General features: G+C 37.1%; 1 protein-coding gene across 5 annotated transcripts in view; it reads left to right on the top strand.

Moving 5' to 3' along the window:
* Positions 1-26570, top strand: part of RPGRIP1L (RPGRIP1 like) — a 96102-nt gene that overhangs the window by 44947 nt on the left and 24585 nt on the right. For all 5 annotated transcript variants that reach the window (XM_086350685.1, XM_086350684.1, XM_086350683.1 and 2 more), the window contains 8 exons: positions 3170-3622; positions 6329-6480; positions 9445-9823; positions 13832-14022; positions 14171-14251; positions 15736-15840; positions 16577-16739; positions 18211-18284. In XM_086350685.1, the coding sequence (XP_086206811.1) occupies positions 3170-3622; positions 6329-6480; positions 9445-9823; positions 13832-14022; positions 14171-14251; positions 15736-15840; positions 16577-16739; positions 18211-18284 (1598 nt within the window). The remainder of the gene's footprint in view (positions 1-3169; positions 3623-6328; positions 6481-9444; positions 9824-13831; positions 14023-14170; positions 14252-15735; positions 15841-16576; positions 16740-18210; positions 18285-26570) is intronic.

Raw genomic sequence — 26570 nt, 5'->3', positions numbered from 1 at the left:
GTCCCTCTACTTCCTTCTCCCCTTTGGTAACCACAAGCTTTTTTCTATATCTGTGAAGTCTGCTTCTGCTTTACATATATATTTGTATCATCTTTAGGTTCCACGTATAAGTGATATCATACACTATTTGTCTTTCTCTGATTTATTTCACTAAGTGTAATATTCTCTAGGTCCATCCACATTGCTGCAAATATCAGAATTTCATTCTTTTTATGGCTGAGTAATACATATGTGTGTGTGTGTGTGTGTATCAATCACATCTTCTTTATCTGTTCATTTGTTGATGGGCACTTAGGTGCCTCCAGGTCTTGCCTGTTGTAAATAGTGCTACTATGAACATTCATTGAATCACAGAGAAAACAAAGGAATTCCAGAAAACCATCTACTTCTGCTTCATTGACTATGCTAAAGCCTTTTTGTGGATCACAAGAAACTGTGGAAAATTCTTAAAGAGATGGGAATACCTGACCACCTTACCTGCCTCCTGAAAAACCTGTTTGCAAGTCAAGAAGCCACAGTTAGAACTGGACATGGAACAATAGACTGGTTCAAAATCAGGAACGGAGTACATCAAGGCTGTATATTGTCACCCTGTTTATTTAACTTGTATACAGAGTACATCATGTGAAATGCCAGGCTGGATGAATCACAAGCTAAAATCAAGATTGTCAGGAGAAATATCAACAACCTCAGTTAAGAAGATGATAACACTTTAATGGCAGAAAGTAAAGAGGAGCTAAAAAGCCTCTTGATGAGGGTAAAAGAGGAGAGTGAAAAAGCTGGCTTAAAACTCAACATTCAGAAAAACTAAGGTCATCGCATCTGATCCCATCACTTCATGGTGGCAGATAGGAGGGAGAAAAGTGGAAGCAGTGATAGATCTTATTTTTGGGGGGCTCCAAAATCACTGTGGGTACAGCTGTGACATTAAGACACTTGCTTCTCAGAAGGAAAGCTGTGACAAACCTAGACAGTGTATTAAAAAGCAGAGACATCACTTTGCCAACAAAGGTCTGTATAGTCAAAACTATGGTTTTTCCAGTAGTCATGTATGAATGTGAGATGAGATTTGGACCATAAAGAAGACTGAGCATCAAAAAATCGATGCTTTCAAATGGTGATGTTGGAGAAGACTCTTCACAGTCCCTTGGACTGCAAGGAGCTCAAACTACTCAATCAGAAAGGAAATTAACCCTGAATATTCAGTGGAAGGACTGATGCTGAAGCTGAAGCTTCAGTACTTTGGCCACCTGATGGGAAGAGCCAACTCATTGGAAAAGACTCTCATCCCTCATGCTGGGAAAGATTGAAGACAAAAGGAGAAAGGGGCAGCAGAGGATGAGATGGTTAGATACCGACTCAATGGACATGAATTTGAGCAAACTCAGGGAGATAGTGAAGGACAGGGGAGCCTGGCGTGCTACAGTCCATGGGGTTGCAAGGAGTCAGACACAACTTAGCAAGTGAACAACAGCGTGAACATTGGGGTGCATGTATTATGTTTTCAATTAGTGTTTTTGTTTTTTCTGGATATGTATCCAGGAATTGCTGGATTATATGGTAGTTTTTATTTAATTTTTTGAGGAACTTCCATACTCCTTACCATAGTGGCTGTACTAGTTTATATTCCCACCAACAGCATACAAGTGTTCCCTTTTCTCCACACCCTCACCAGCATTTGTTATTTGTACACTTTTTCATGATAGCCATTCTGACAGGTGTGAGGTGGTATCTCATTGTGGTTTTCACTTGCATTTCTCTGAGAATTAGCAATGTTGAGTATCTTTTCATGTGCCTGTCAGCCATCTGTATGTCTTCTTTGGTGAGTTATCTATTCAGGTCTTCTGCCATTTTTAATGAAGTTTTTTGGTTTTTTTTCATATTGGGTTTCATTTTTTTTATATTATGTATTTGAGGTGTTAGCCCATTGTAGGTCACATCATTTGTAAATATTTTCCTGAATTCAGTAGATTATCTTCTTCTTTTGTCAGTAGTTTCCTTTGCTGTCCAAAAGCTTTTAAGTTTAATTAGATCCAGTTTATTTAGTTTTGCTTTTATTTCTTTTGCCTTAGGAGACAGATCCAGAAGACATATTGCTATAACTTATGTCAAAGAGTGTTTTGCCTGTGTTCTCTTCTGGGAGTTTCATGGTTTTGGGTTTTACACTTATATCTTTAAACCATTTTGAGTTTATTTTTGTATATGATGTGAGGGAATGTTCTAATCTAGAAAGATATATATATTTTTAAGAGCAACTTTATAGAATTATAATGAACATACTTTATTTTTTTCCCAGCATAATGGTTTTATTATTTTAAAAAAATTTGTTTAATTCTTTATGGGAAAGTTCAAACATATATGAGTGGAAATAATTGTATGGTAAACTCTGATGTACTTACCACATAGCCAGTCAATTCATAGCCAATCTTTTTTCATCTGTATCCCCAACTCCCTTCTATCTTACCCATATTCTTTTGAAACACATCTCAGATACCATATCATTTCATCAATAAATATTTCAGGATGCATCTGAGGTCTTAAAAAATAACAATACAATTATACCTAAAAATGAACAATAATTATTTACTATCATAAAATTTCTAATCAGTATTTAAATTTCTGATCATACCACAACTTTTAAAAATGTTCATTTCTTTGGATAAACATACTTTAAATTGCACATCTTTAAAGTGCACAATTTGGGAGTTTGGCATATATATACACCTGTGAAACTATCACCATAATCAAGATAATGAACATATCCATCATCCCCAAAAGTAGAAAAATATATATTTGGATAAACTGACAAGAAGGTAGCAGTGGAAAGAGAAATTGATTTTAAAGGAGAGAAGATAATAGAGCCAAACCAAAGGAGCAAGTGGAATCTAAATATTTACCTCAGTTATTCATTCAAAGGCTTTTTTTTTTCTTCTTTCTCCTTTTCCCTGGTATATCCTGTATCACCACTTAATTTTTTAACTAAATGATGTCAAAATAAGTGATAGATTTCTTTAAAACACAGTATCAGTTACAGAAAAACAGTGTAGCTGTAGAATTTGATTGGGACTATACACTGCAAGCCCTCAGATTCCCCACCACTTCATATGTGTCTTTGTATCTTTATATGTCAACACCTTAAAACCTCTAAACTGTGTGTCTTCTCTTGCAGCCCAATTAAAGGATATTGCCTATGGCACCAAGCAGTACAAATTTAAGCCAGAAATCATGCCAGATGACTCAGTTGATGAATTTGATGAAACCATTCACTTAGAACGAGGCGAAAACCTATTTGAAATCCATATCAACAAAGTAACCTTTTCTTCCGAAGTTTTACAGGCATCTGGGGATAAAGAGCCTGTCACCTTCTGTACCTACGCTTTCTATGATTTTGAACTACAGACAACTCCCATAGTACGGGGCCTTCACCCAGAATATAACTTTACTTCTCAATACCTCGTTCATGTTAATGACTTATTCTTACAATACATTCAGAAAAATACTGTGACTCTTGAGGTTCACCAAGCTTACAGCACAGATTATGAAACAATCGCAGCTTGTCAGTTGAGATTCCATGAAATTCTAGAAAAAAGTGGTCGAATATTTTGCACAGCAAGTTTGGTTGGTGAGTATAGTCTTACAGACTTCAGCTGTTTGAATCCCTGATTGGTTTCTATATTAATAAGGCATTTCACATTAATATCTTCTCTCACAGATTCAAGGTGCCTTTAGGGTAAGGACAGTGTTCTCTGTCTGATTCAGCTGCCCACTGTTGATTGCACTCTTAAATGTCATTGATAATGTCAGTACAATGGCTGTTAATTTTTTAAAGCTTCTTAGTACAAATGTTTATTTACCATGTTGATATCTTTGTTTGATTAAAACATTGATTATAGTATGTTGATCAAATATTTTTTAAAGAGAGTATCATTATCACTGTTACTGAGCACTGCGAATACTGTGATCAGTGATAAATAAGACAGATGAAGCCCCTGCCCTCCTGTAGCTTACCTTCTAGAGGGGAAGACGGGCCGTAAAACTATACACCTATCCTTAGATGTGAAGAAAGATGATCGGAGCAAGAGGCTAAAGAGAGAGATGGAAGGTTGCTTATTGAGATAAGGACTTCCCTACAGGATGACATTGATAAAGAGACCTGAATAAAGATCCATATCAGCCATGGGGCAGCTTAAGCCCATGCACCACAACTAGAGAGCCCGTGTGCTGCAACTGGGACCCACAGCCAAACAAATACTTTTTAAAAATATTTTTTTAAAAAGAGAGCTGCATGTCAGGATCCAGGGGAAGATTGTTTTCAGGCAGAGGAAACAGCAAGTACAAGGGCCTGAGGGAAAAACAAACCTGACCAATTGGAGGAACGTCGAGGAGGCCTGTGACTAGAGCAGAGATGACGTTAAAGCAGTAGGCAGGGATCAGATCATGCTGTAGAGCTTTGTGGGTCATGTTTGGACTGTCTTTTTCTCTGACTGAGGCAAGTCATTGTATACTTTTGAGAAGGTGAGGTAAGAGATCACACATAGTTTTTCTTTTTGTTTTTTGTTTGTTTGGCTGTGCTGGGTCTTCATTGCTGCACTCTGGCTTTCTCTAGTTGCAGCAAGTGGGGCTCCTCTCTAGCTGCAGGTGGCTTTTCTTGCTGCAGAGCACAGGCTCACAGGCTTCAGTAATTACAGCACTCGGGCTCAGCAGTTGCAGCTCACAGCCTCAGTAGTTATGCTACTTGGGCTTAGTTGCTCCACAGCATGTGGAATCTTCCCGGAGCAGGGATTGAATCCATGTCCTGTGCATTGGCAGGTGGATTCTTATCCACTGCACCACCAGGGAAGTCCAACAACACAGATCCTGGAAGAACCATGCTGGGTGCTGTGGGAAGAATGGTCTATACCGGCCAAGAGGGGGAATAGGACCATTTTCAGGCGATTGCATTAATCTGTGCAAAGAGAATGGTGGCTTGGATTAAGATGGTAATGAAAGTAGTGATAAGACGTAGTCATATTCAGTGTAGGTTGATTAACTCTTCTTTTAAAACTTGTTCATCAACTGAATGTAGAGAAACAAGAGAAACAGACAAGGTAAGAATTTTGGTGTGAACAGCTAGGAAAATGATGAGGCCATTTGTTGAAATAGGTCGGGTAGAGGAACAAATTTGAGGAAGAAAACTTAAGAATAGTGTCTGAACAAGATTGACCTGCCTATTAGACAGCCAAGTGGAAATGTCACATGAGCAGTTGGATATAATAGTCTGAAGGTCAGGGATAGAAATATAAAAGTGGGATTCATTAGCATGCAGAATATATTTTAAGCCTTGGACCCAGATAATTTCACAGAGAGAGTAACTGTACATAAAAAAGAGAAAGGGACCAAAGATTGAGCCTTGAGAAACTCTAAAATTTAGCATTCGAGAAGAAGAGGAAGAGCCAGCAAAGGAAACTAAGGAGTCACCAGTGAAGAGGGAGATAAACCAAGAGATAAACCAAGAGATCCTAGAGGCCAAGCGAAGAAGCCTTCTCAAGAAAGAAAGAAGGTGACTTAGGTTCTAGGGAGGGACTTTATTTTATTGATTGCATAGATAATATATTCACGTGGTTCAAAAAATCCTGCCCTCAGAAACTTAGTGTGGTAGAGAAGTAAACTGGTGAAGTGACAGTTGCCAAAGCAGTCAGTGCCCTAATGAGGACATAATCCTTGATTCCTGCAAAGGAAGCAGGGAGCTCTTCGGTCCCCCAGGAGCCATGGAGGAAGTCGTCACAGAGGAAGAGAGATAAAGAGCGGCAGCACTGTGAGGACTGAAGATGTGCAGGGCAGACATGCACGGGTGTATTACGTACAGTATAGATTTGGCAATAGGTATGGTGTTTTCCCCTGTACTTGTGGTACAGTAGAAAAATTAGGAAGGTGCCAAAGATTTCTTGAAATTTGAATTATAATGTGGAATATCACATTCATAGTTTTGAGATTTCATATTGTATCTGTCAGACTGCATTGAGTGCAGCTTGTTTAAAAAAAAAGAAAAAAATAGCATCAGAAAAAAATCTTTTTACATGTTAGGAGGATTGGAATAGTGTGAATTGGACTACCTCAAACATAGTTTTTTAATAATATTTAACACACAGTGAAACTCATACTTGCAGAAGTAACTTATTCTCTTTTTCTCTGTTATTTGCCAGTCACACACCATCTGTGCAAGTCATATATTATTTTATTCAGTATAAAATTTATAGTTTTAATGTCTAATACTATTGATGTTTGTTTTACTGGTATATATTTTGATTTATGGGGCCATTTTAACAGTGAATTATGTATCGGTTTGTAGGAACTAAAGGAGACATCTCCAATTTTGGCACAGTGGAATACTGGTTCCGATTAAGAGTTCCCATGGATCAAGCAATTCGGCTTTATCGAGAACGGGCAAAGGCTTTGGGATACATAACATCAAATTTTAAGGGGCCAGAGCAAATGCAATGGGTAAGCTTGTTTGACTTTACAACCCTTTTATGACACGGAAATTTTATAGTATTTCTTTATATTACCGTGCTTTAAACTGAAATCACTTTCTTTCACAGCCATCAAGTGGCTTTTTTTTAAACTTTTTATGTCAAAATAATCATAGACTTAACAGGAAGTAGCAAAAATGTACAGAGGTCCGTGCAGCCTTCACCCTGCTTCTCCCAGTTGTAATATTTTATGTAACTATAGTATAGTATCAAAGCCAGGAAATTGACATCGGTACAGTACTATTAACTAGGCTACAGACTTTATTCAGATTTTCTAAGTTTTTACATGCACTTACGTGTGTATGCGTGTACACTGTGTGTGTGTGTGTGTATGTGTATGTTTATGTAGGAAGAAACAGAGTTCAATGCAGTTTTATCATTTGTATATAATCATGTATCAACCACCACAATCAAGATACAGAATTGATCCGTCACCCCAAAGGAACTCCCTTGTGCTATTCAGGACACTTTTGAAAAATAGAATTGCAATGCTAATATTACACATCAGTTGTAACTTTAATTACAATTTCTGCTGTTAAGGAAATGAATAGCTATTCTTGGAGTTTCAGTTATTCTTTTTTTCCAACCGTTTCCAACTTCTTCCAAGCTGTTTCAGAACCCTGTAGCTTTCTGAAATGCAAAGTAGAATATAAAATGAATATTCTTTTACTGAGAATTGGAGGTTTAAAAGCAATTCCTCAGAGGAGCATTTTCCAAACTGTGTTTCATGAAATCTTAACAGTCTTATTTCCAGAAGAATTCCATGATCCAATAAATTCAGAAAAGACTGAATTGAGCAAAGTTAAATAAGATCCTTGACTTTAGGGCTTCTTTTGAGATTTGAGTATAATGTGAATCTCAGGAGGAAACATGAAGTATACACTTAAGTAACAAAGGGATAGAATATAGTAGAAATATTTTGGAATGTCTGTTCAAGGCACAGTTCTCTTTTTTCACTTGGAACTGGCCTCTCTTCCAATCCATGGGGCTGGGCCCCCGGTGGCCAGCTGTACATTTGATGATCCTGCTCTCTCCCACTCCACCCAATTATAATTAATGATTTAGTAATAGCCACCTGCCTCCAACTGAGCCAATCAGATTCTGCTTTCTGAGATCAAGAGAAAGTAAGACTCTCCATGGCTGAAACGTGGGAAGCTGGGAGCTATAGGACAGCCATCTGCCATCATGTTAAACTGCAAAGGGAAGAAAATGTATCTAGAAAGAGAATAATGAGCAAGCATACAGAGAAAAATGAAGAACGAGATGGAGAGTAAATTCCTATAGTTTTCCAGTCCCATTCCCTTCCTAAGACACAACCACATTTCTGCTACACAGTTGTGTGAAATAGCCCTATAGCCTTACATTAAAGGCTTCCAAGGTGGAGCAGTGGTAAAGAAGCCACCTGCCAATGCAGCAGATGTTAGAGATGTGGATTCAGTCCCTGTGTCAGGAAGATCCCCTGGAGAAGGAAATGGCAACCCACTCCAGTATTCTTCCCAGGAAAATTCCATGGACGGAGGAGCCTGGCGGGCTATAGTCCATGGGGTTGCAAAAAAATCAGACCTATGACTGAGTGACTATGCATGCTCTTATATTAAAGTCTCTTTTCATTGTATTTGCTTGGTGAAACCAGTTTTTATAGCTTTCAATTAAAAGAACCATGATTAATATAACATTGATTCCCAAACTTAAAGAATGGCACCCATGTCCCAGCGATCATCGTTCTGGATTAATGTTCTTCAGAGCACACCTTGGGAAATGCCATTATGAAAAAGGGAATTAGAAATAGTGAAACCACATGATTTATTAATGTTTGTAATTTGAAGAGTTTTAGATTTCAGTTTATGATTTGAATGAGCCATTTAGTGGTGGAACTTCAGCTTTTGTGGGTAGGGTTGAGGGGAGAAGCAGAAGGGGTACTTTGTAAATCATTCCACTCAGCCCTCTATAGCCGGATGCTAACTAGCCCTGGGAAAGCAGTACTGTGATTCCCTTCTCAGATTTCCCCTATCCATACCACCACATGTCTCCACTAAGGAGATTATGACTTCAGTTCTGTTTTCTTTCTCTTATAAGCTTCTCTAGAATCAAAAGTTCCAGATGTTCAATCCAGATTCAAAAATAGAGTAAAAGAGGGGTCCTGCATGGGAGGTGGAGAGTTCTCTGACATTGCATTACTACATTGTTTTGCCCCAGATCACATTGGCTAGGAAAGGCTTAGCATTTCATCAAGGCAGTTGTTCGCTAGAGTACTTGTGCACCAATTGTCTGAGTAATAATAGTTCCATAGAGGGCCATAGAGTAGCTTCCAACTCTGCCTGATAACTCCCTTTGCTAATCTCTCTTCTGAAAAGTCCCTCCAATTCAAGATTTTACCCCTCCAAAGTTTATCTCTCACTCTGTTCCCTTGTTCCTTGGCCTCAGGTATCTGCTGTCCTCAAATCCCATTGGTTCAGGATGAGGGCCAACCCAAATATAACAAAATTGTCTCTCTGAGTGGGTACCATCAAGTTCATTAGTTCTCACTTAAGAATGAGATATGATGAGAATAACTGGAATAGTTGAAGGATTAGCTCTTAATAAAATTCTAACTAACTTTGAACCTATCTGCTCACTTTACTTGTTAAGCATTAAATAGAATTAAAAAACATCAGACTACTTTCTTGGCTTTATTTTTGTTTGTTTGTTTGTTTTAACATCAATCTCTACATGTATGCTCAGTCTTTTATAGTTGCTGCTAAAAGCGTCTGTACACAGGTTCTAGAGAATATTGGTTTTGAGTAAGTGTCAAGAGTCTTTAACTGAGAAATTTACTATGAAGTGAAAATCTGCAGTCTTTTGGTCCATTTACAAAATTATTGTGTTTGGGGGTTGGCAGCTGCTGTTTACTTTTCATTGTATTACTACTGTAATATAAATATGTATGTTTTTCCAGTTAAGTCATCAAGCACCCAAAACTGCTCAGCTCAGTTCTACTGATTCCACAGATGGCAACTTAAATGAACTTCATATTACAATAAGATGTTGCAACCACCTGCAGTCCCGAACAAGCCACCTTCAGCCACACCCATATGTTGTGTACAAGTTTTTTGATTTTGCAGACCATGACACAGCCATCATTCCCAGTAGCAATGATCCACAGTTTGATGATCATATGTGTTTCCCAGTGCCAATGAATATGGATTTGGATCGATACCTTAAGTCAGAGTCTCTGAGTTTTTATGTATTTGATGATAGTGATACCCAGGAGAATATTTACATAGGAAAAGTCAATGTGCCTCTGATTTCATTGGCACATGACAGATGTATTTCAGGTAAGCCTATTTCTTGAATCCATGAAATTATTTAAAAAAAGACCTAAATTATTCCTCAGTGTTATTGATATGATCTATTTGTAACTAATCTTTCTAGCCTTCTAAGATAATCTTAAACTTTGGACCCACAATATTATATTTTTGTAGTTATTTTCTTAATAGTTATTCTAAGGATTACAATATGCACCTCAACGTGACACAATGCACTTAAACTTAATGCTAATAACTTTCACTGAAATCTAGAAAAATCTACCCCAATATAATTCCATTCCCTCCCCCTTCCTTTGTGATACTGTTGTCATATATGTGTGTGTATATATATGTATATATATACATGGTATACCTCTATGTGTTATAAACCCAACAGTACAATGTTAGTTATTGCTTTATATAACTTTATGGCCTTTAAGAGAAGGGAGAATATATGTAATTATAGGAGACTTTTATATTAACTTATGTATTTAGCATCTCTCGTATTTATATCTTCATTTGGGTTTGAGTTACTGTCTGGTGTCAATTTTGTATTCCAAATAGCTCTATTTCCTCTCCATCTTTTGTGTTATTATTTCATGTATTTTTTATCTTTATATATTATAAATCCCCAAGATAATAATTTTATAATTATGCAATTGTTTTTTAAATCAGTTAAGAAATGAGGAAAAAACATATTTATACTTTTTCTAATTACCTATATAATTACCTTTATTCACCTCTGTTTCTTCATATTGATATGAGTTACCATCTGGTATTACTTCCTATTAGCCTGAAGAAATTCTTCTAATTTGTCTTGTGAGTCAGGTCTGCTGGCAGTGAATTCACTTAAGCATTGTTATCTGGCAGTGTCTTTATATGTAGCTTTTATTTTCTGAAGGATAGTTTTGCTGGATATCATATTCTTAGTTATCAGGTTCAGTTTATTTAAGCACTTTGAGTATATCGGACAGTTGATTCTGGCATTCATTGTTTCTAATGAGAAATCATCTGTTAATCTTGTTATGGTTCCCTAATACATGATACAATTTTCAAGATTTTCTTTCTGTTTTGGGGGGCTGGGGAGGGCGTTCAACAATTCCACTCTGATGTGTTTAGTTGTGGATCCCTTTGTGCTTTTTCTACTTATAATTTGTTGAGCTTCTTTATGTATAGGGTACTGTCAGGTATCAAATTTGGGGAGTTTTTTGCCCTTATTTCTTCAGTTATTTTTTTCTGCCCTTTCTTCCACTTCTTAGGTTCCTGTTACACATATGTTCATATGTTTAATGGTGTCCTACAGATCTCTGAAGCTCTGTTCATTTTTCTTCATTTTTTTCTTTTCAGCTTGGATAATCACTATTGATTAGTCTTCAAGTTCATTGATTCTTCTGCCAGTTCGTATCTCCTACTAAGCCCCTCTATTGAATTTTTTCATTTCAGTAATTATACTTTTTAACTCCAGAACTCCTTTTTAGTTCTCTCTCTTTTTATTGAGATATGGTTGATGTATAATATGTTACAGGTATACAATGTAGTGATTTGTCATTTTTAAGGGTTGTACTCCATTTATAGTTGTAAAATATTAGCTATATTCCATATTTTATAATACATTCTAGTTCTCTTTTTAATAATTTCTCTCTTTATTATGTTCTCTGTTTTATAATTCATTGTCATCACACTTTCCTTTAATTCTTTAAAGATGGTTTTTTTTTAGCTCTTTGAACGTATTTACAATAGCTGCTCTTAGGTCTTTGTCTGCTAAGTCTAACATCTGGATGCCCTGAGAAAGCATCTCTAGGTGACATTCTATCTGTGTATGTAGCACATTCTCCTTCCTGTTTCTTTGTGTATCTCATGAATTTTTTTTTTTTTTTTTTTTTTTTGCTGTTGTTTAAATTTGGGCCTTTAGGACACTGTATTTTAGAATCTGTAGATTCTAACCCTCCACAGGGTTTCTGTTGCTGTTATTGTTTGTTTGGTGACTTGGCCTGTACTAGTTCTGTAGTTTTGTTTCCCTTGCTATAGCCACTGATATCTCTGCTAAGTTTTTGTTTTCATTTTAAGCCTGAACATAGTTTAGTGATCAGCCTATGGTTGTTGAAAGTTGTGTTCAAACACCTTGAGTTGTCAGGCCCCCACCCTTTGCCTATGGATCAATGTATGGCTTAGGTGATGCATTCAGTGTTTAGATAGTCTGTAAGTCTCACATTCAGCCAGGGACAAGTAGCTTCTTGTTGTTCAATTGCTAAGTCATGTCCAACTCTTTGTGACCCCATGACCTGCAGCATGCCAGGCTTCCCTGTCCTTCACCATCTCCCAGAGTTTGCTCAAACTCATGTCCATTGAGTGGCCAAATATTGGAGCTTCAGCTTCAACATCAGTCCTTGTAGTGAATATTCAGGGTTGATTTCCTTTAGGATTGGCTGGTTTGATCTCCTAGTTGTCCAAGGGACTCTCAACAGTCTTCTCCAGCACCACAGTTCAAAAGCATCAATTCTTCTGTGCTCAGCCTTCTTTATGGTCCAACTCTCACATCCGTACAGGACTACTAGAAAAACTATAGCTTTGACTAGATGGACCTTTGTTGGCAAAGTGATGTCTCTGCTTTTTAATATACTGTCTAGGTTTGTCAGGTAGCTCTCATAGCTTAGTCAATAAAGAATCTGCCTGCAATGCAGGAGGCCCGGGTTCAATTCCTAGTTGGGAAAATCCCCTGGAGAAGGAAATGGCAACCCACCCCAGTATTCTTGCCTGGAGAATCCATGGACAGAGGAGCCTGGCAGGCTGCAGTCCACGGGGTTGCAAGAGTTGGACACAACTTAGCGACTAAACCACTAGGTTCGTCATAGCTTTTCTTCCAAGGAGCAAGTGTCTTTTAATTTTGTGACTTCAGGCATCATCTGCAGTGGTAAGTCTGTTATTGTTTCCATTTTTTCCCCATCTATTTGCCAAGTAGCTTTACTAGGGCCTTTTCTGACTCCTATTGTTCTTACTGAGGTTTCGTAGATTTTCTTGAACAAGTACTTCTTAATTTGTTGTATACCTTTGATCAATTTCCGGAGTTCTTAAATGAATTTTTTTGACCATTTTATGTGGTGTTATCATTGCTTTTTGTGGAAAATATTTACTGATCTCTTCACTCAGCCATTCTGTAAATCTCACCTATGCCTATTATAGAAGTTTCTCACCTCCCTATATTCCACCTGTATCCTTTTTTTCTACTTAAAGTCTAGAGCTGTTGTTTAGTTTTTCCTAGCCAGCCATTAGAAGAAGTGTCAAACACTTGAGAACCAAGTAAAGGATACCCTAAACAAAAGTTATGCTTGAAATATAGGTTTGTTTTTTTCAAGTCAGGGATTTTCATATTGCAAACTCTAGTATAAGGATTAAAATGTGTGACTCAGTATTACATATTCAGCTAGGTGATACTTTATGTTTTGGATGGTTTGTTTATTTTATAGACTTTTTTGCTATGCTACTGTTAATTTGAAATGATTTAACAGATCCCAGTAAAATGTATTTAAAATTAGAATAATGTAGTAATATAAGGACTCCTTAGGATATATACATTATTGTGTATTATATATAGATAAATTTTGAAGTTTTAATGTATTTTGTACATTATAATATATAATATATATATATAATGTATAATGTATAGAGACACAAGAATATCAAGTAAAAAATGAAGGTTCTTATTTGAGCTATAACCCAGATAATATCTTAGAAGAAGGCTAAAAATTCTGAAGAATCTCTGAATTTAATTTCAATGAATTAAAATATTTATAAGCTAATTTTCTCCTCTTTGAATAGGTATTATCTGTGAGGTCTTAACTTTTAAAAGCAGTCTGCTTGAGAAATGAGCCTGTCATAGATCCTTTTGTCTTATTTTATTGTCTTAAGCCATTTGAGTTGTAAGTAAAAGCTAAACTTATTTGTAAAGTTGTGGGGTAGTTTCTTTTTGCTGTTCTTTAATTCTTATGGTAATAAAACTTCCCTCTAGCATTAATTACAATTATTTTTGTAATTTGACAGGCATATTTGAGTTAACAGATCATGAAAAGCATCCTGCCGGAACCATTCATGTTATATTGAAATGGAAATTTGCTTACCTTCCACCAAGTGGTTGTATAATAACTGAAGACTTAGGAAATTTCAGACACAAAGAAGAGTCAGAGGTTGTTCAAAGACTACCTCCAACATCCTCTTTTAGTACTATAATTGCAGTGAGTAACAGTGACTTTGAATTTCCTATAAAATTATTATTATTCCTACATAATTATTATTATTCCTTAATAAATAGCCACATAAAAGAGAAAAAAAATCTGAAAAGTATGTTCATTATACTCAGTTTGACATATTGGTTTATCTTAGGCACCTACACCTAAACCAAGACGTTTAACAACTAAAGATAAGAAGGTATCTTTTATGGATATCACACCACATCAGCATTATGTAAGTAGTAAACATTCAGAACACTGCTTTTTCCGCCCCCTGCATAACAAATATTTGAAACAAATGAATAGTATACCGTACCTGATTAAAGGGAAACAGATATAAAACACTTCTTCTTCCTGTAAAATGTTACCTTTGTAATTGGCACTGTGTATAAAAGTTAAACGATCTTACTCTTGATCTGAATCTTCCATTGGCCCCATGTCTCTCTCGAGATACTACCCCCAGTCTTCTTTCCCCATTTACCATAAAGCAAAATAGAACAAAACTCTTCAAAAAGTTGTCTTAATTCTGTCTCCCTTTCCTCAAATTGTTCCTTGCTCACACTAGTAAAACTTTTCCTCATTAAAACCACTTTTGCTAAGGTCACAGTGACTGTCACTTTGCTACATCCAGTGATCAATTCCCTGTCCCTTTCTTAATCTCCCAGTAACTTTTGACAGAGTGGAATACTTTCCCTCTTGGCCTCTGGGATACCATGCCTTCCTAGTTTCCCTCCAGCTTAACTTTTCTCATTCACCTGGAGCATATCTCTGAATGCTGAAGTTCCTCAGCAGTCAAGCTTCAGACTAGACCCTTTCTCTTCTCAGTCTGCATCTAGGTGAAAGAGACCTTATCCAAAAAAAACAAAACAAATGGACAAACATAACAACACAAAAGCATAGTCATAGATCGTCACAGAAACAAAGAACAAATGTGGTTGCTAGAGGGGCTGAGGGAAAGAAAAAAACAGACAAAAGAGATTAGGAGATACAAACTCCCAACTGTAAAATGGATGGGTCACAGATATGAAATGTACAGTATGGGGAACACAGTGACTGTGTAGTATCTTTGTAGGCTGACACAGCCTAATCACTGTGCTTGTTGTAGTGATCATTTTGAAATGTATAGAAACATCAGATCACTGTGTATTTTAACAGAAAACTAATACAGTGTTATAGGTCAGTTATACTTCAAAACCACATACATGCACTACCATGTGTTAAATAGATAGCCAGTGGGAATCTGCTGTATGGGCACTGGGTGCTCACCTGGTGCTCTGTGAAAACTGTGAGGATGACGATGGGGCAGGGGTTGGGGGAGGTTCAGGATGGAGGGGACACGTGTGCTTGTGGCTGATTCACACTGTTGTATGGCAGAAACCAATACAATATTATAAAGCAATTATCCTCCAATTAAAAATAAACTTTAAAAAGTTCATAGAAAAAGAGATCAGATTTCTGGTTACCAGAAGCAGGGGGTGGGGAAGGCAAATTGGATGAATGTGCTCAAAAGTACAAACTTGCAGTTGTAAAGAAAATAAGTATTAGGGATGTAATGTCCAACATGATAAATATAATTAATACCGCTATATGTTATGTATGAAAGTTGTTATGAGAGTAAATGCTAAGTGTGTAAGTATGTGTGTGTGAAAAAGTCTCAGGATGATTTAGGATTTAGTAAAAAATAGAAAATAACATATATGCACATTTTCACATTAATAGAAGGAGACCTCTACTCTTCCTGAAGATAGAAAGGAAATTTCGCCAGAAGTGGAACATATACCAGAAAGAGAAATTGATATGCCAACTGTTTCACATATTCCCAAGGTATGTGTTTACATTAAAATTATCTTGAAAGGTTTCTTTTTTTTAAATACTTTGTCATGATCATTGGGACTTCCCTTGTGGTCCAGAGGTTAAGAATCCCCCTGCCAGCACAGGGGATACAGGTTCAATCCCTAGTCCAGGAACTAAGATCCCACATGCCACAGGGCAGCTGAGATCGTGAGCCTCAACTTGTGAAGCCTGCACACTGTAGAGCCTGTGGTCTGCAACAAGAGAAGCCACCGCAGCCAGAAGCCTGCACACCACAACTAGAGAGTAGCCTCCGCTCGCCACAACTGGAGAAGGCCCACGTGCAGCGAGAGCCCCATGTGCCACGATGAAGACCCAGTGCAGTCGAAAATGAAAAAAAAAATTTTTTTTAAGAAATCATATCACTGATCCTATTCTATATGACTTCCCTGGAATAGAAAGGTCTAACATATTACCAGTGGAATAGTTATAATTATGCAGACATTAGTAGGTAGTAAATACACATACAAATTAAAGTATAATGTAAAATTCATTTTGAGATTAATGCTTTTTGATATATGATTTGTAATCAGATTTTAAGTTATCTGCATATTTTCATTTGTGCAGCTTAAGTGATTATTTTCTCATGAATCAAATATAAAGTGCATGCCAGTATATTTACTTGCTTTATTATCATTCAAGGGCTTCAGCAAGAATGCTATAAATGTGATATAAGCAATAATATATCACTGTGCTTTTGCTTCTTCAGGTTCCTCAGGAAAGCAGTGTAGATAAGGTAAAAGAGAATACTGAGAAAATGCAGCAAGGAAAGGACGACGATGTGTCTTTACTGTCTGAGGGTCAGCTTGCAGAACGAAGTTTGACGTCTTCCGAAGATGAAACAGAAATAACTGAAGAACTGGAACCCGAAGGTGACTTCCTTTTTTAAAATTACCATTATTTCCCTGACTCTGCTTTGTTTAATCTGTTCACGCCTCATAGAACATCTTCATTTAATCATGAGTCTACTTCATGATAGCTGTTTCTTGACAGAAATGATGGGATGTAGTTCAGTCTCGTCAGGTGTGGTCAGGTGGAATTGTTGCATATCTTCTTATTCAAACTCAGAGCACCACAATGGAATGCAAGTATTGTTGCTGACCATGTTCCAAATATATATTTTAAATGACTTTATATTCTCTTTGGATTCAGTACTATCATCTAGTTATTCTAGAGGTTATTCTAGAGGACTTGATTTTTTTTAAATGAAGAAAGAAAGGCTTACAACATGATTTCACTTATATAAACATCTAGAAAAGGCAAACTGATCTACTGTGACAGAAAGCATTTAAGTGGTTGCCTAGGGAAGAACGAATGGAAATAGAAAGATGCAAGAGGAAAAACTTTACAGGGGGCATGAGGAAATATTGGGGGTGATAGACATGTTCACTCTCTTAATTATGGTGATGGTTTCACAGAATTATATATTTGTCAATACACCCACTCCAGTACTCTTGCCTGGAAAATCCCATGGACGGAGGAGCCTGGTAGGCTGCAGTCCATGGGGTCGCTAAGATTCGGGCACGACTGAGCGACTTCACTTTCACTTTTCACTTTCATGCATTGGAGGAGGAAATGGCAACCCACTCCAGTGTTCTTGCCTGGAGAATCCCAGGGACAGGGGAGCCTGGTGGGCTGCCGTCTATGGGGTCGCACAGAGTCGGACACGACTGAAGCGACTTAGCAGCAGCAGCAGTAGCAGCAGCAAAATACATGTTTCCAAGGTGTAAATACAAATTTTGCACACAAATTTGTATGGTTTATTGTATGTCAACTTTACTGCAATATTACTGTAAAACTTCTAAAAATATTTTTAAATAGTAGGAATAACTTTATTTTTTACACAGTAGTTTAGGTTAGGCTGTTAGAAAATATGATTATCATGTTCTTTAAAAAATTTTTACTTTAATTTTATACTTGAACAAGCAATATTTTTATTTCCTTTTCTCTTTTCTAAAATGTAGTTCAGTTCAGTTGCTCAGTCTTGTCCAACTCTTTCTAACCCCATGGACTGCAGCACACCAGGCTTCCCTGTCCTTCACCATCTCCTGGAGCTTGCTCAAACTCATGTCCATCAAGTTGATGATGCCATCCAACCCTCTCATCCTCTGTTGTTCCTTTCTCCTCGTGCCTTCAGTCTTTCCCAGCATCAGGATCTTTTCCAATGAATCAGTACTAAAATGTAATGTAAATCTAATTATCTTTAGTGCTAAAAAAATTCAGACATGATTATCATATTTTTCTTTTATGGTTATCCTTGTAATATATGCTTATTTCTCTCCACAGGGTACAAATGTAATTGGTTTAACAGATTTAAACCAATAAAATTTTGTTTCTTAACAGATGAAGGAGACAGATCAGCTTCTGACAGTGATGAGTGTATTATTCCAGGTCCTGTCTCCAAGAATATCAAACAGGTCAGTAACCTGATATCAACCAAAAATGTTCTGAAATAAAGCTGCTTTTCATTCATAGTTTATCAGTCTTCATATATGAAAATCTTAAGGAAGAATATTTCTGGAAAAAAATTTATGTATTATCATAATCTTTTCCAAATAATGATCTAGTATAAGAAAATTTTATTTATGCTTTCATTATGTAATGGGCCATAACATTTAAGTGTTAGCTTTGCTTACGTGTTTTAGAGTACCTAACATCTGTAGCTACAGTAGTTACTTGTTCAAATCAGTTGACTTCTCTGACTCCTTTGCAGAACCGTTATACAAAGATATAGTAAATCAAATCTGAACTTTAAAGAATTTCCAAAATGTGAGATTGCCTTTAAAACTGTAGTAAGTTACATATGTAAATTCATAGACTGTTCATATCTAAATATGTCACTGATAAACTATTAAAGTTACTTCATTCTACCCAAAAATTAAACTTTCTTAGAAGGTAATGCATTTCATATACATATACTTTGCTTGTTTTGTAGCACATTGCTGAAAAGTAGTATATATGTAAATTGAAGTTTTGAAAAGAAGCTATACTTTAATTTACATAGGAAGTATCCCACTTACCAGAGCATTTTTCATTGTCGGGGAGAAAAAAGGTTTTATAAAGTAAACATAAGAAAAGTGATAGCTTTTTTATTCATCCAAGTTAATTTTCCTGAAATGATTAATTGTATTCCTTTAATTTTTTTAGAATTTCCCCTTTAAAAAAATAAAAGAAAAAATAGAATTTCTACTTTATTGTTTTAAGAATTGCAATACTTATTTCAACTCTTAAAATCTCATATTTTTAGCTTAATCTCTCTGCTGAACAAACTCATAGAACAGAACATTTCAGATGTCACAGGTGCCTCCATAAACTAGAGAAACCCATTGTTTCTGTGATTGAGAAGTACAAACAGATGATTGATAAATACTTCATCTGTCCAAAGTTTTATTATCATTGTTATATGATTGTTAATTATCATAATATCATTTAATGTATAGCATACTGATATATGGAATTCTCCAGTATTCTTGTCTGGAGAATTTCATGGACAGAGGAGCCTGGCAGGCTACAGTCCATGGGGCCACCAAGAGTCAAACATGACTGAGACAGTAACACTTTCACTTTCACCCACATTAGGGTTTTCCAGGTGGCGCAGTGATTAAGAATATGCCTGCCAATGCAGGAGACATGGGTTCCATTCCTAGATCAGAAGATCCTCTGGAGTAGGAAATGGCAACCTGTTCCAGTATTCTTGCCTGGAAAATTCCATGGACAGAGGAGCCTGGCAGGGGTCCATGGGCTCTCAGAGTTGGACACGACTGAGCACACACTCATGCACCCACGTTAAGGAGTATAATCCGCTTGACTCAGTCTGCCAGCTCAAATGTTAAATCTTATCCAGAGACACCTTAATAGACTTACCCAGAATAATGTTTGACCAAACATTTGTATACCTCATGGCCCAGTCAACTTGACACATAAAGTTAACCATCACATCATTTTACTAAGAACACTCCATTTAAGAGTAGTAAGCCTGCAAGTTTGACTCAGATATTTCTTTCTCACATTCTTCACATTTCTTTCTCAGTAGTTCTGTAAGACTCTGCTTACTTTCATCATGATTTTTGGATACTTTACATGGTTTAGCCTTTGAACATAAAAGTATGAGATACTGAATCAGTCCTAGGGCCTAAGGGACTAGTACCAAAGGATTTACTTCTCTAGCAGATTTACAAACAGCACTCATCTCTCTTATTATAACTCAGTGATTCCCAGGGATTCACCATCTGCAATTGGTAATCACATCTCCCTAAGGGAGTAAATAGAGCATTCTGGCCCTGCCCTCAGGAAATATTATACTAATTGGGAAGATGTGTTCATGAAAAGTCAAGTATTAAATCATCAGTTAAATTACAATCTAAAACAATCAGGAGACAATACCACCAATGATTAGTAGATATTTGAGCTAAAGAATAAAGCTGTTCAGGGCCCATCTTCCTCATTTTCCAAATAAGTAAACTGAGACCTTGAAGTAAGGTGACTTGCTGACAGTCATGCCACTAATTAAGGAAGTTCAGAGGAAAGAGAAATTTGGAGTGATTTTTCAATAGACTTCATTAAGGAGATGCCCATAATCTGCTCACCCACCCTCTTTCTTGTGAGTTTCATGTCTGCTTTTTCTCATTTTAAGCTGATTTTTTTCTGCTTCACTTGCCCAAAGATAGCCCCACAAAATGCCCAAGCCCAGAGAGAAAGATCTGATCAGCTCCGTCTAGCCTCTGGATTGGATCCATGTTTATCAGTTGTGGTCCTTTGACCCATTCAACTGTAGCCAGTCACATAGGGAAAAGGAGTGTCCACTTTAACTGTAACATCTCAAATATGGGGATACATGGCAGCAAGCACAAAGTCATGTGCATGCTGGTGCTGGCAGGGGATGCACAGTATGTTTCAGAAATAAGAATACACTAACTAGAGCAGCCTTTCTGCAGAACAGGATAGAAGGTTTCAGATATGATGGAGAAGACTAAATATATTTTAGATTTTATCCAGGAGATACTAGGGAGACATTGCAACAGTTAACTTTATTTTCTAAACATTGTATTCATCATCTAAAAGTCAGTTTCAAAGAATGGGGAAATGTTATCTAAAATTTTATCATCTCAGACCAGAGATTTTCAACCCGGGGCAGTTTTGCCTCGCAAGGGATTCGTTTTGGCACCGTCTGGAGGTATTTTGGGTTGTCACCCTGGGAGGGACTACTACTGGCATCTAGTGGATAGAAGTCAGGGTTGCTGCCTAGCATGCTACAGAGCACAGGCCCCACAGCAAAGACCTGTCTGGCCCAAAATGCCAGTAGTGCTGAGGTTGAGAAATCCTTTATCAGATTTTTCAACGGAATCATGTGTATATTGACAGCATTGCTAGCATCTCAGTGCAATTGTACAGTGCTCTTAACTAAGAATAGAGAATTTAATGTAACAAAGAAGTTTAATGAAAGAGCTATTCTTCTAAAATAGTCAACTAAGTCTAATGTATACATATATTTTTCCTTTGGAGTAAATTGCATTTTTTCCTTATTACTTCCAGAAAAGTAATTTTTGTTACTTTGCTACAGCCTAATACAGCCCTCACTACTCAAATGCGACTTCCTATAATGATTTTTGATGCCATCTCAGAAGTGTGAATTATTGTTTCAAGCAACCAGCTATTCTAAGCAATGCTTTATGCCTTGGTAGTCATTAATCAAGTTCCCATGTGGTTTTTCAAATTCTATGTTTAGTAGAAGGTACTGACAAGTACCTTATGTTAATAGGTGAAATTTAGTTTTATTAAATTATATAACAAATACAGTAAAATAGTATAATCTGTGAACACAGGAACAAAACTCAGGAGATCATCATAATGGTGAAATACAGCATTTTCTAATGATTGTACCAGTTTTTCTGTGTGCTCCTTTTGCAATCATTTAATACCAGTCATGGAACTTTTTTCTTTATAAAGATTGCAAAAGTGGTACAAAGAACTCCTGAATACATTTCACTCAGATTCATCCGTTGTTAATGTTTGCTACACTCTTTTTAATCATTTCTATTCTCTCTCCTATATACATTTATATGTATGTATGCATTATATACACACATTCTTACATACATAATTAAGAAATCATACCCCTTTATCCCGAAATACTTTAGAATAATAATACAATACTATTATCTAATCTACCATTCTTAGTAAGATTTTGCGGGTTGTCCCTGTATTATCACTTATAGCAAGTTATTGACCTGGTCCAGGATCAAATCTAGATCACACATTGCATTTAGTTGTCATGCCCCTTTGGCCTCCTTCAATCCATAATGGTTCCTCAGCATTCCATTGAGTTAGTCTTTCATAACACTGACTTTTTCTAAGAATGCAGGCCATTTATGTTGTAAAATGTCCTTCAATTTAAATTTGTGAGATTTCTCCCCGAATTGGATTCAGCTCATTTGTTTGGGTAGGAACCCTACAGAAGCAGTGCTGTGTCCTTTTCAGTGCATGAAACCAGGAGACACAGAATGTCATTTTGTCCCACTGCTGATATTCACTTTTTAAGCGTAAAAACTTTTGTGGCTCCTTAATTTCTTCTTTCATCTCCTCTTTAAGAACTGCTTCAGGTAGAAATCTCAGGGCACTATTATAATAGCTTTCTTTGGAAGGGAAGGTATTACTGAATGGCTAATATGTAATATCTTCTTTAGTTCTCACAACTGTTCTTCGTTCATTAGCATCTACTGTGTGTCATACAAGAAGCAATCCATGGCTTCCAAAAATTTACAGTGTAGGGGAAATACAATTAGAGCGCAGAGGTCAGTGCTGGGAGACTGGGATGCACAACTGCTCTGAGAACATTCAAGAGAGGTGCCTAACTCATCATGAGGGACCGTCGTCAGGGAGAGCTTCCTAGAGTCAGTGAAGCCTGAGCCAGCTGTGGAAGGTGATTAAGAGTTAGTGAAAGCAAAGGAGAGTCATTATAGCCCAAAGGAATAAAAAGCATGAGACTTTGAGAGAGTGCAGAGAACATGGCTTATTCTCAGAGTCAGAATGGTTTTAGGATGGGCCAAGCCTAGGGCATATGGAGGGAGCCCCAGGAGAAGATTCTGAAATGATAGGCCTGTCCAGAGCATTGAGGCCTCTGTGTATCAGTTGAGGAAGCTGCAGTCTATCCTAAAGTTCTGTGAGCAGCCAGTGAAGATTTTTAAGGGGGGAGGATGATCACTCATTCATTAAACAGGTGGAGTCAGTAAGCATTTACTGTGTCCCCAGCCTTGTTCTGGGGACTGGGAACTTAGCGGTAAGAGAAATAAGTCTCTTGCTTTGGGGGAGCTTACACTCTTACATCACATTTTAAAAGATCTTGTTATCAATAGGATAAAGAATAGAGGCATAGAGATTAGTTAAAAGGTAATTAACCCTACTCTGTGGTTATCTCCACTGTGTAGAAATGTTTTAAATTGCCTTTACCTATAGCTATAATGTCACCAAATTGAGACTAAAAGTAGTGTCCTAGATAAAAATCATTTATGCCAATTACACTCTGAATTTCAGTCATCGCCTGTACTATGTAAGCAATTTAAGATCATTCAGTTTCTTTTTTTCATGTTACAGAATCTGACAGCTCATAGTTACTTTTTAGAAATGTCGATCCTTAAAAGGAATCTAACAGATTTCCCAGGACTTAGACATATTACTCGGTTCTTCCTCTTTTCTTCATGTCTGTGATGTATAATTAATCATAGATTACTTCATTTTGTTTCATTTCATTTACAACATTTATGAGCTTCACTTTGTCAGAACGAAATGCTTGTCCCCTCCTTTCCTCTCCAAAGTGGCATAATTAGTGTTAGCATCTTTTTTAACAGGCTACATAAAGTTTAGTGGCTGGATTAAATCAAGTCATTAACATAATGTGCTACCCAATTTGCCCCTATCTCTCTCTGTTTCCAGGACATCAAAGTGCCACAGAGCACCAGTGTAATTGGGCCTTGCTGGCCTGTCAGATTCCGTCAGCCTGATGACTGCTGCTTTTACTAAAAAGCTTCTAGGCATGATGATTAATGGGGGTGGGGGTGGGGAGGGTGTCTGAGAAATGTAAAACTTTGGACATTTCTCTATGAATATTTTATTAATTTGAATAATCAGAAGTTAACAGTATCAATTTAATATATAATACATTGATTAAAAGCCTTGTTTCAGGTCCTCAAAATAGATATCAAAACTGAAAATTTGCATCTGCCGTGGCAGTAAGGAAAAGAGAATTATAATCCTTCTTTCACATTATTTCTAATTTTTACCATTTAAGCAGTGCATCATTCAGATTTCACAACTACATGCATTGCCTTCAGCTCACAGATTTCTTAAAGTGTACCCACAGGTGAGAATGAGAAATCACAGGCTAAAACAGTAACACTCTTTTTTGTGCAATGCATGTTTACATCTTTCGCCATTTCTAACTAACAGCAGTTTTGTAAAAGCTGCCATAGTCAATCGGATTAAAATGCATTTCCACCTGGAAGCCAGGTTCTCTTGAACAAAGTGAGCAGGCATTCCCAGGCAATCACAGTAGTGATGTCCAGCGAAAATGTTTTAAAGCTTTTGCAAAAGACAGAATGCATAAAACAATTCACTACTGTTGGCATTCCTGTATTAAAAGTGATTAAGTCACTTCAGAGTCAAACACGATATCCTATCAGTGGGTAAAGTACACCCCTCCCACTGTTTTACATATAGAAGCTTAAGCTACATAACCAAAAATATTGTATTACTCTCCTGATATTAGTTGCTTTTAAAATTATTTTTAATATTTTGCAACTTAATTATCTCTTGCTGATATACTATGAACTATATACTGCTACATATAGCAGTATATATAGTATATACTGTATATACTAGTATATATACTGTATGTATAGTATATACTGTATATAGTATATAGCAGTATACTCCTTTACACATGTGCATAATATTAGATTGTATAGCTAAACTTTATTTGTTTAAATAAGTGCCTTTTCATGGACCCTTTGGTTTCTATCAATTTTTGCCAATATAAACATTTCCAGCTGAAAAGCTTTTATACATAATGTGTGAAAATTACTGTTTTCTGACACCACGCTTTTTGTCAAACTAATGAGTAAGAAATTATATCACTGATGATTCCATTTTAAAAGCAAGCAAAAAGATATATTTGTACATAATGCTTATGTATTTTTATATGAGCATGCAGATCTAACATTGGGGTTCACGTAAGCAAAGGAAAGGCACCTCAGGTGGTTCAGTGGTAAAGAATCTACCTGCCAGTGCAGGAGAAGCAGGAGACATGGGTTCAATCCATGGTTTAGGAAGATCTGCCCTGCTGGAGAAAATGGCAATCTGCTTCAGTATTGTTGCCTGAGAAATCCCATGGACAGAGGAGCCTGGCGGGCTACAGTCCATGGGGTCGCAAAGAGTCGGACATGAGCACAAACAATCAAAGAAAATGTTTGAAAGTATATAATAAAAACATTGTACTGCAGTATCTCTGGGACATGGGTCTGGGCAAGAGTCAGCAAACTATAACCCATGTGTCAAATCCAGCCCTCTACTTATTTTTGTAAATAAAGTCTTATTGGAACACACCACACCTGTCATTTACAGGTTGTTTGTGGCCTCTTCATGCACAAGAGCAGAGTTGAGTATTGCCAACAGAGACCATTATAGCCTGCCGTGCAAAAAATATTTGCTATCTGGCCTTTACAGGAAGGAAGCATCTGCCAACTCCTAAGTTAGGGAATGGGAGGAAACAACTTTGATATTTTACTTTCTAGGATTTATATTGTTGAATTATTTTTAGTGATGAGTATAGACTGCTTCTAGGCTTCCCCAGTGGCTCAGCGGTAAAGAATCCACATGCAATTCAGGAGATGTAGGTAAGATCCCTGGGTTGGGAAGATCCCCTGGAGAAGGGCACAGCAACCGACTCCAGTATTCTTGTCTGGAGAATCCCATGGACAGAGAAGCCTGGCGGGCTACAGTCCATAGGGTCACAAAGAGTCAGACACAGCTGAAGCAACTGACCATGCACACACGCATAGACTACTTCTAAAAAGGGAATAATTTGTTAGCTAATTCTATACTAAAATGTTAACTAATAACTAAAGAATAGTTTAATATGAATTGTAGAAGCTTTTCTATAAATGTCTTAGAGAGGGTCAATAGAGGGTGAGTCTTTTCTGGTTTAGAGCCATGGATTTCCCAAGTGTGGTCCTCAGACTAGCAGCATCAGCATGACCTGAGAATTTGTGAGTGATGCAAATTCTTGGACCCCACGCTAGACCTAATGAATCAGAAACTCTGAGTCTGGAGCCCAGCAATCTGTGCCTCATCAACTCTTTCATGTTGTCCTGGGATATGCTAAAATTTGACAACCACCTCTTTAGGGAAAGGAGGTAATTCTCACCATGGCTACAAGTTAGAACCACCTAGGGAGCACCTTTAAATGCCAAGGCCCAGGCTCCACTCAGATCAGTTAGACCAGAATTTTCTTTAGAGCTCCCCGAGTGATATCAGTAGGCAGCCAAAATTGAGAGTCTCTATTTTATCACATCTGTTCTCAATGACGGTTAAAGTGGAACGGCATATCAAAATCACCTGAAATTGAGGGTCATTTAAAAAATTCTTCCCTTCTTCACAGTACTGCCATAGTAAGCCACAGTTAATGATGGAGATGTGTCGTATCCCTCAGC

This window comes from Bos grunniens, chromosome 18 (assembly GCF_055505025.1).
Source record: "Bos grunniens cultivar Pamir isolate PY7600 chromosome 18, Bosgru_T2T1.0, whole genome shotgun sequence".
Taxonomy (NCBI): Eukaryota; Metazoa; Chordata; class Mammalia; order Artiodactyla; family Bovidae; genus Bos; species Bos grunniens.
Note: the sequence above shows the minus strand (reverse complement) of the source record. Positions and strands in the feature narration are given on the sequence as shown.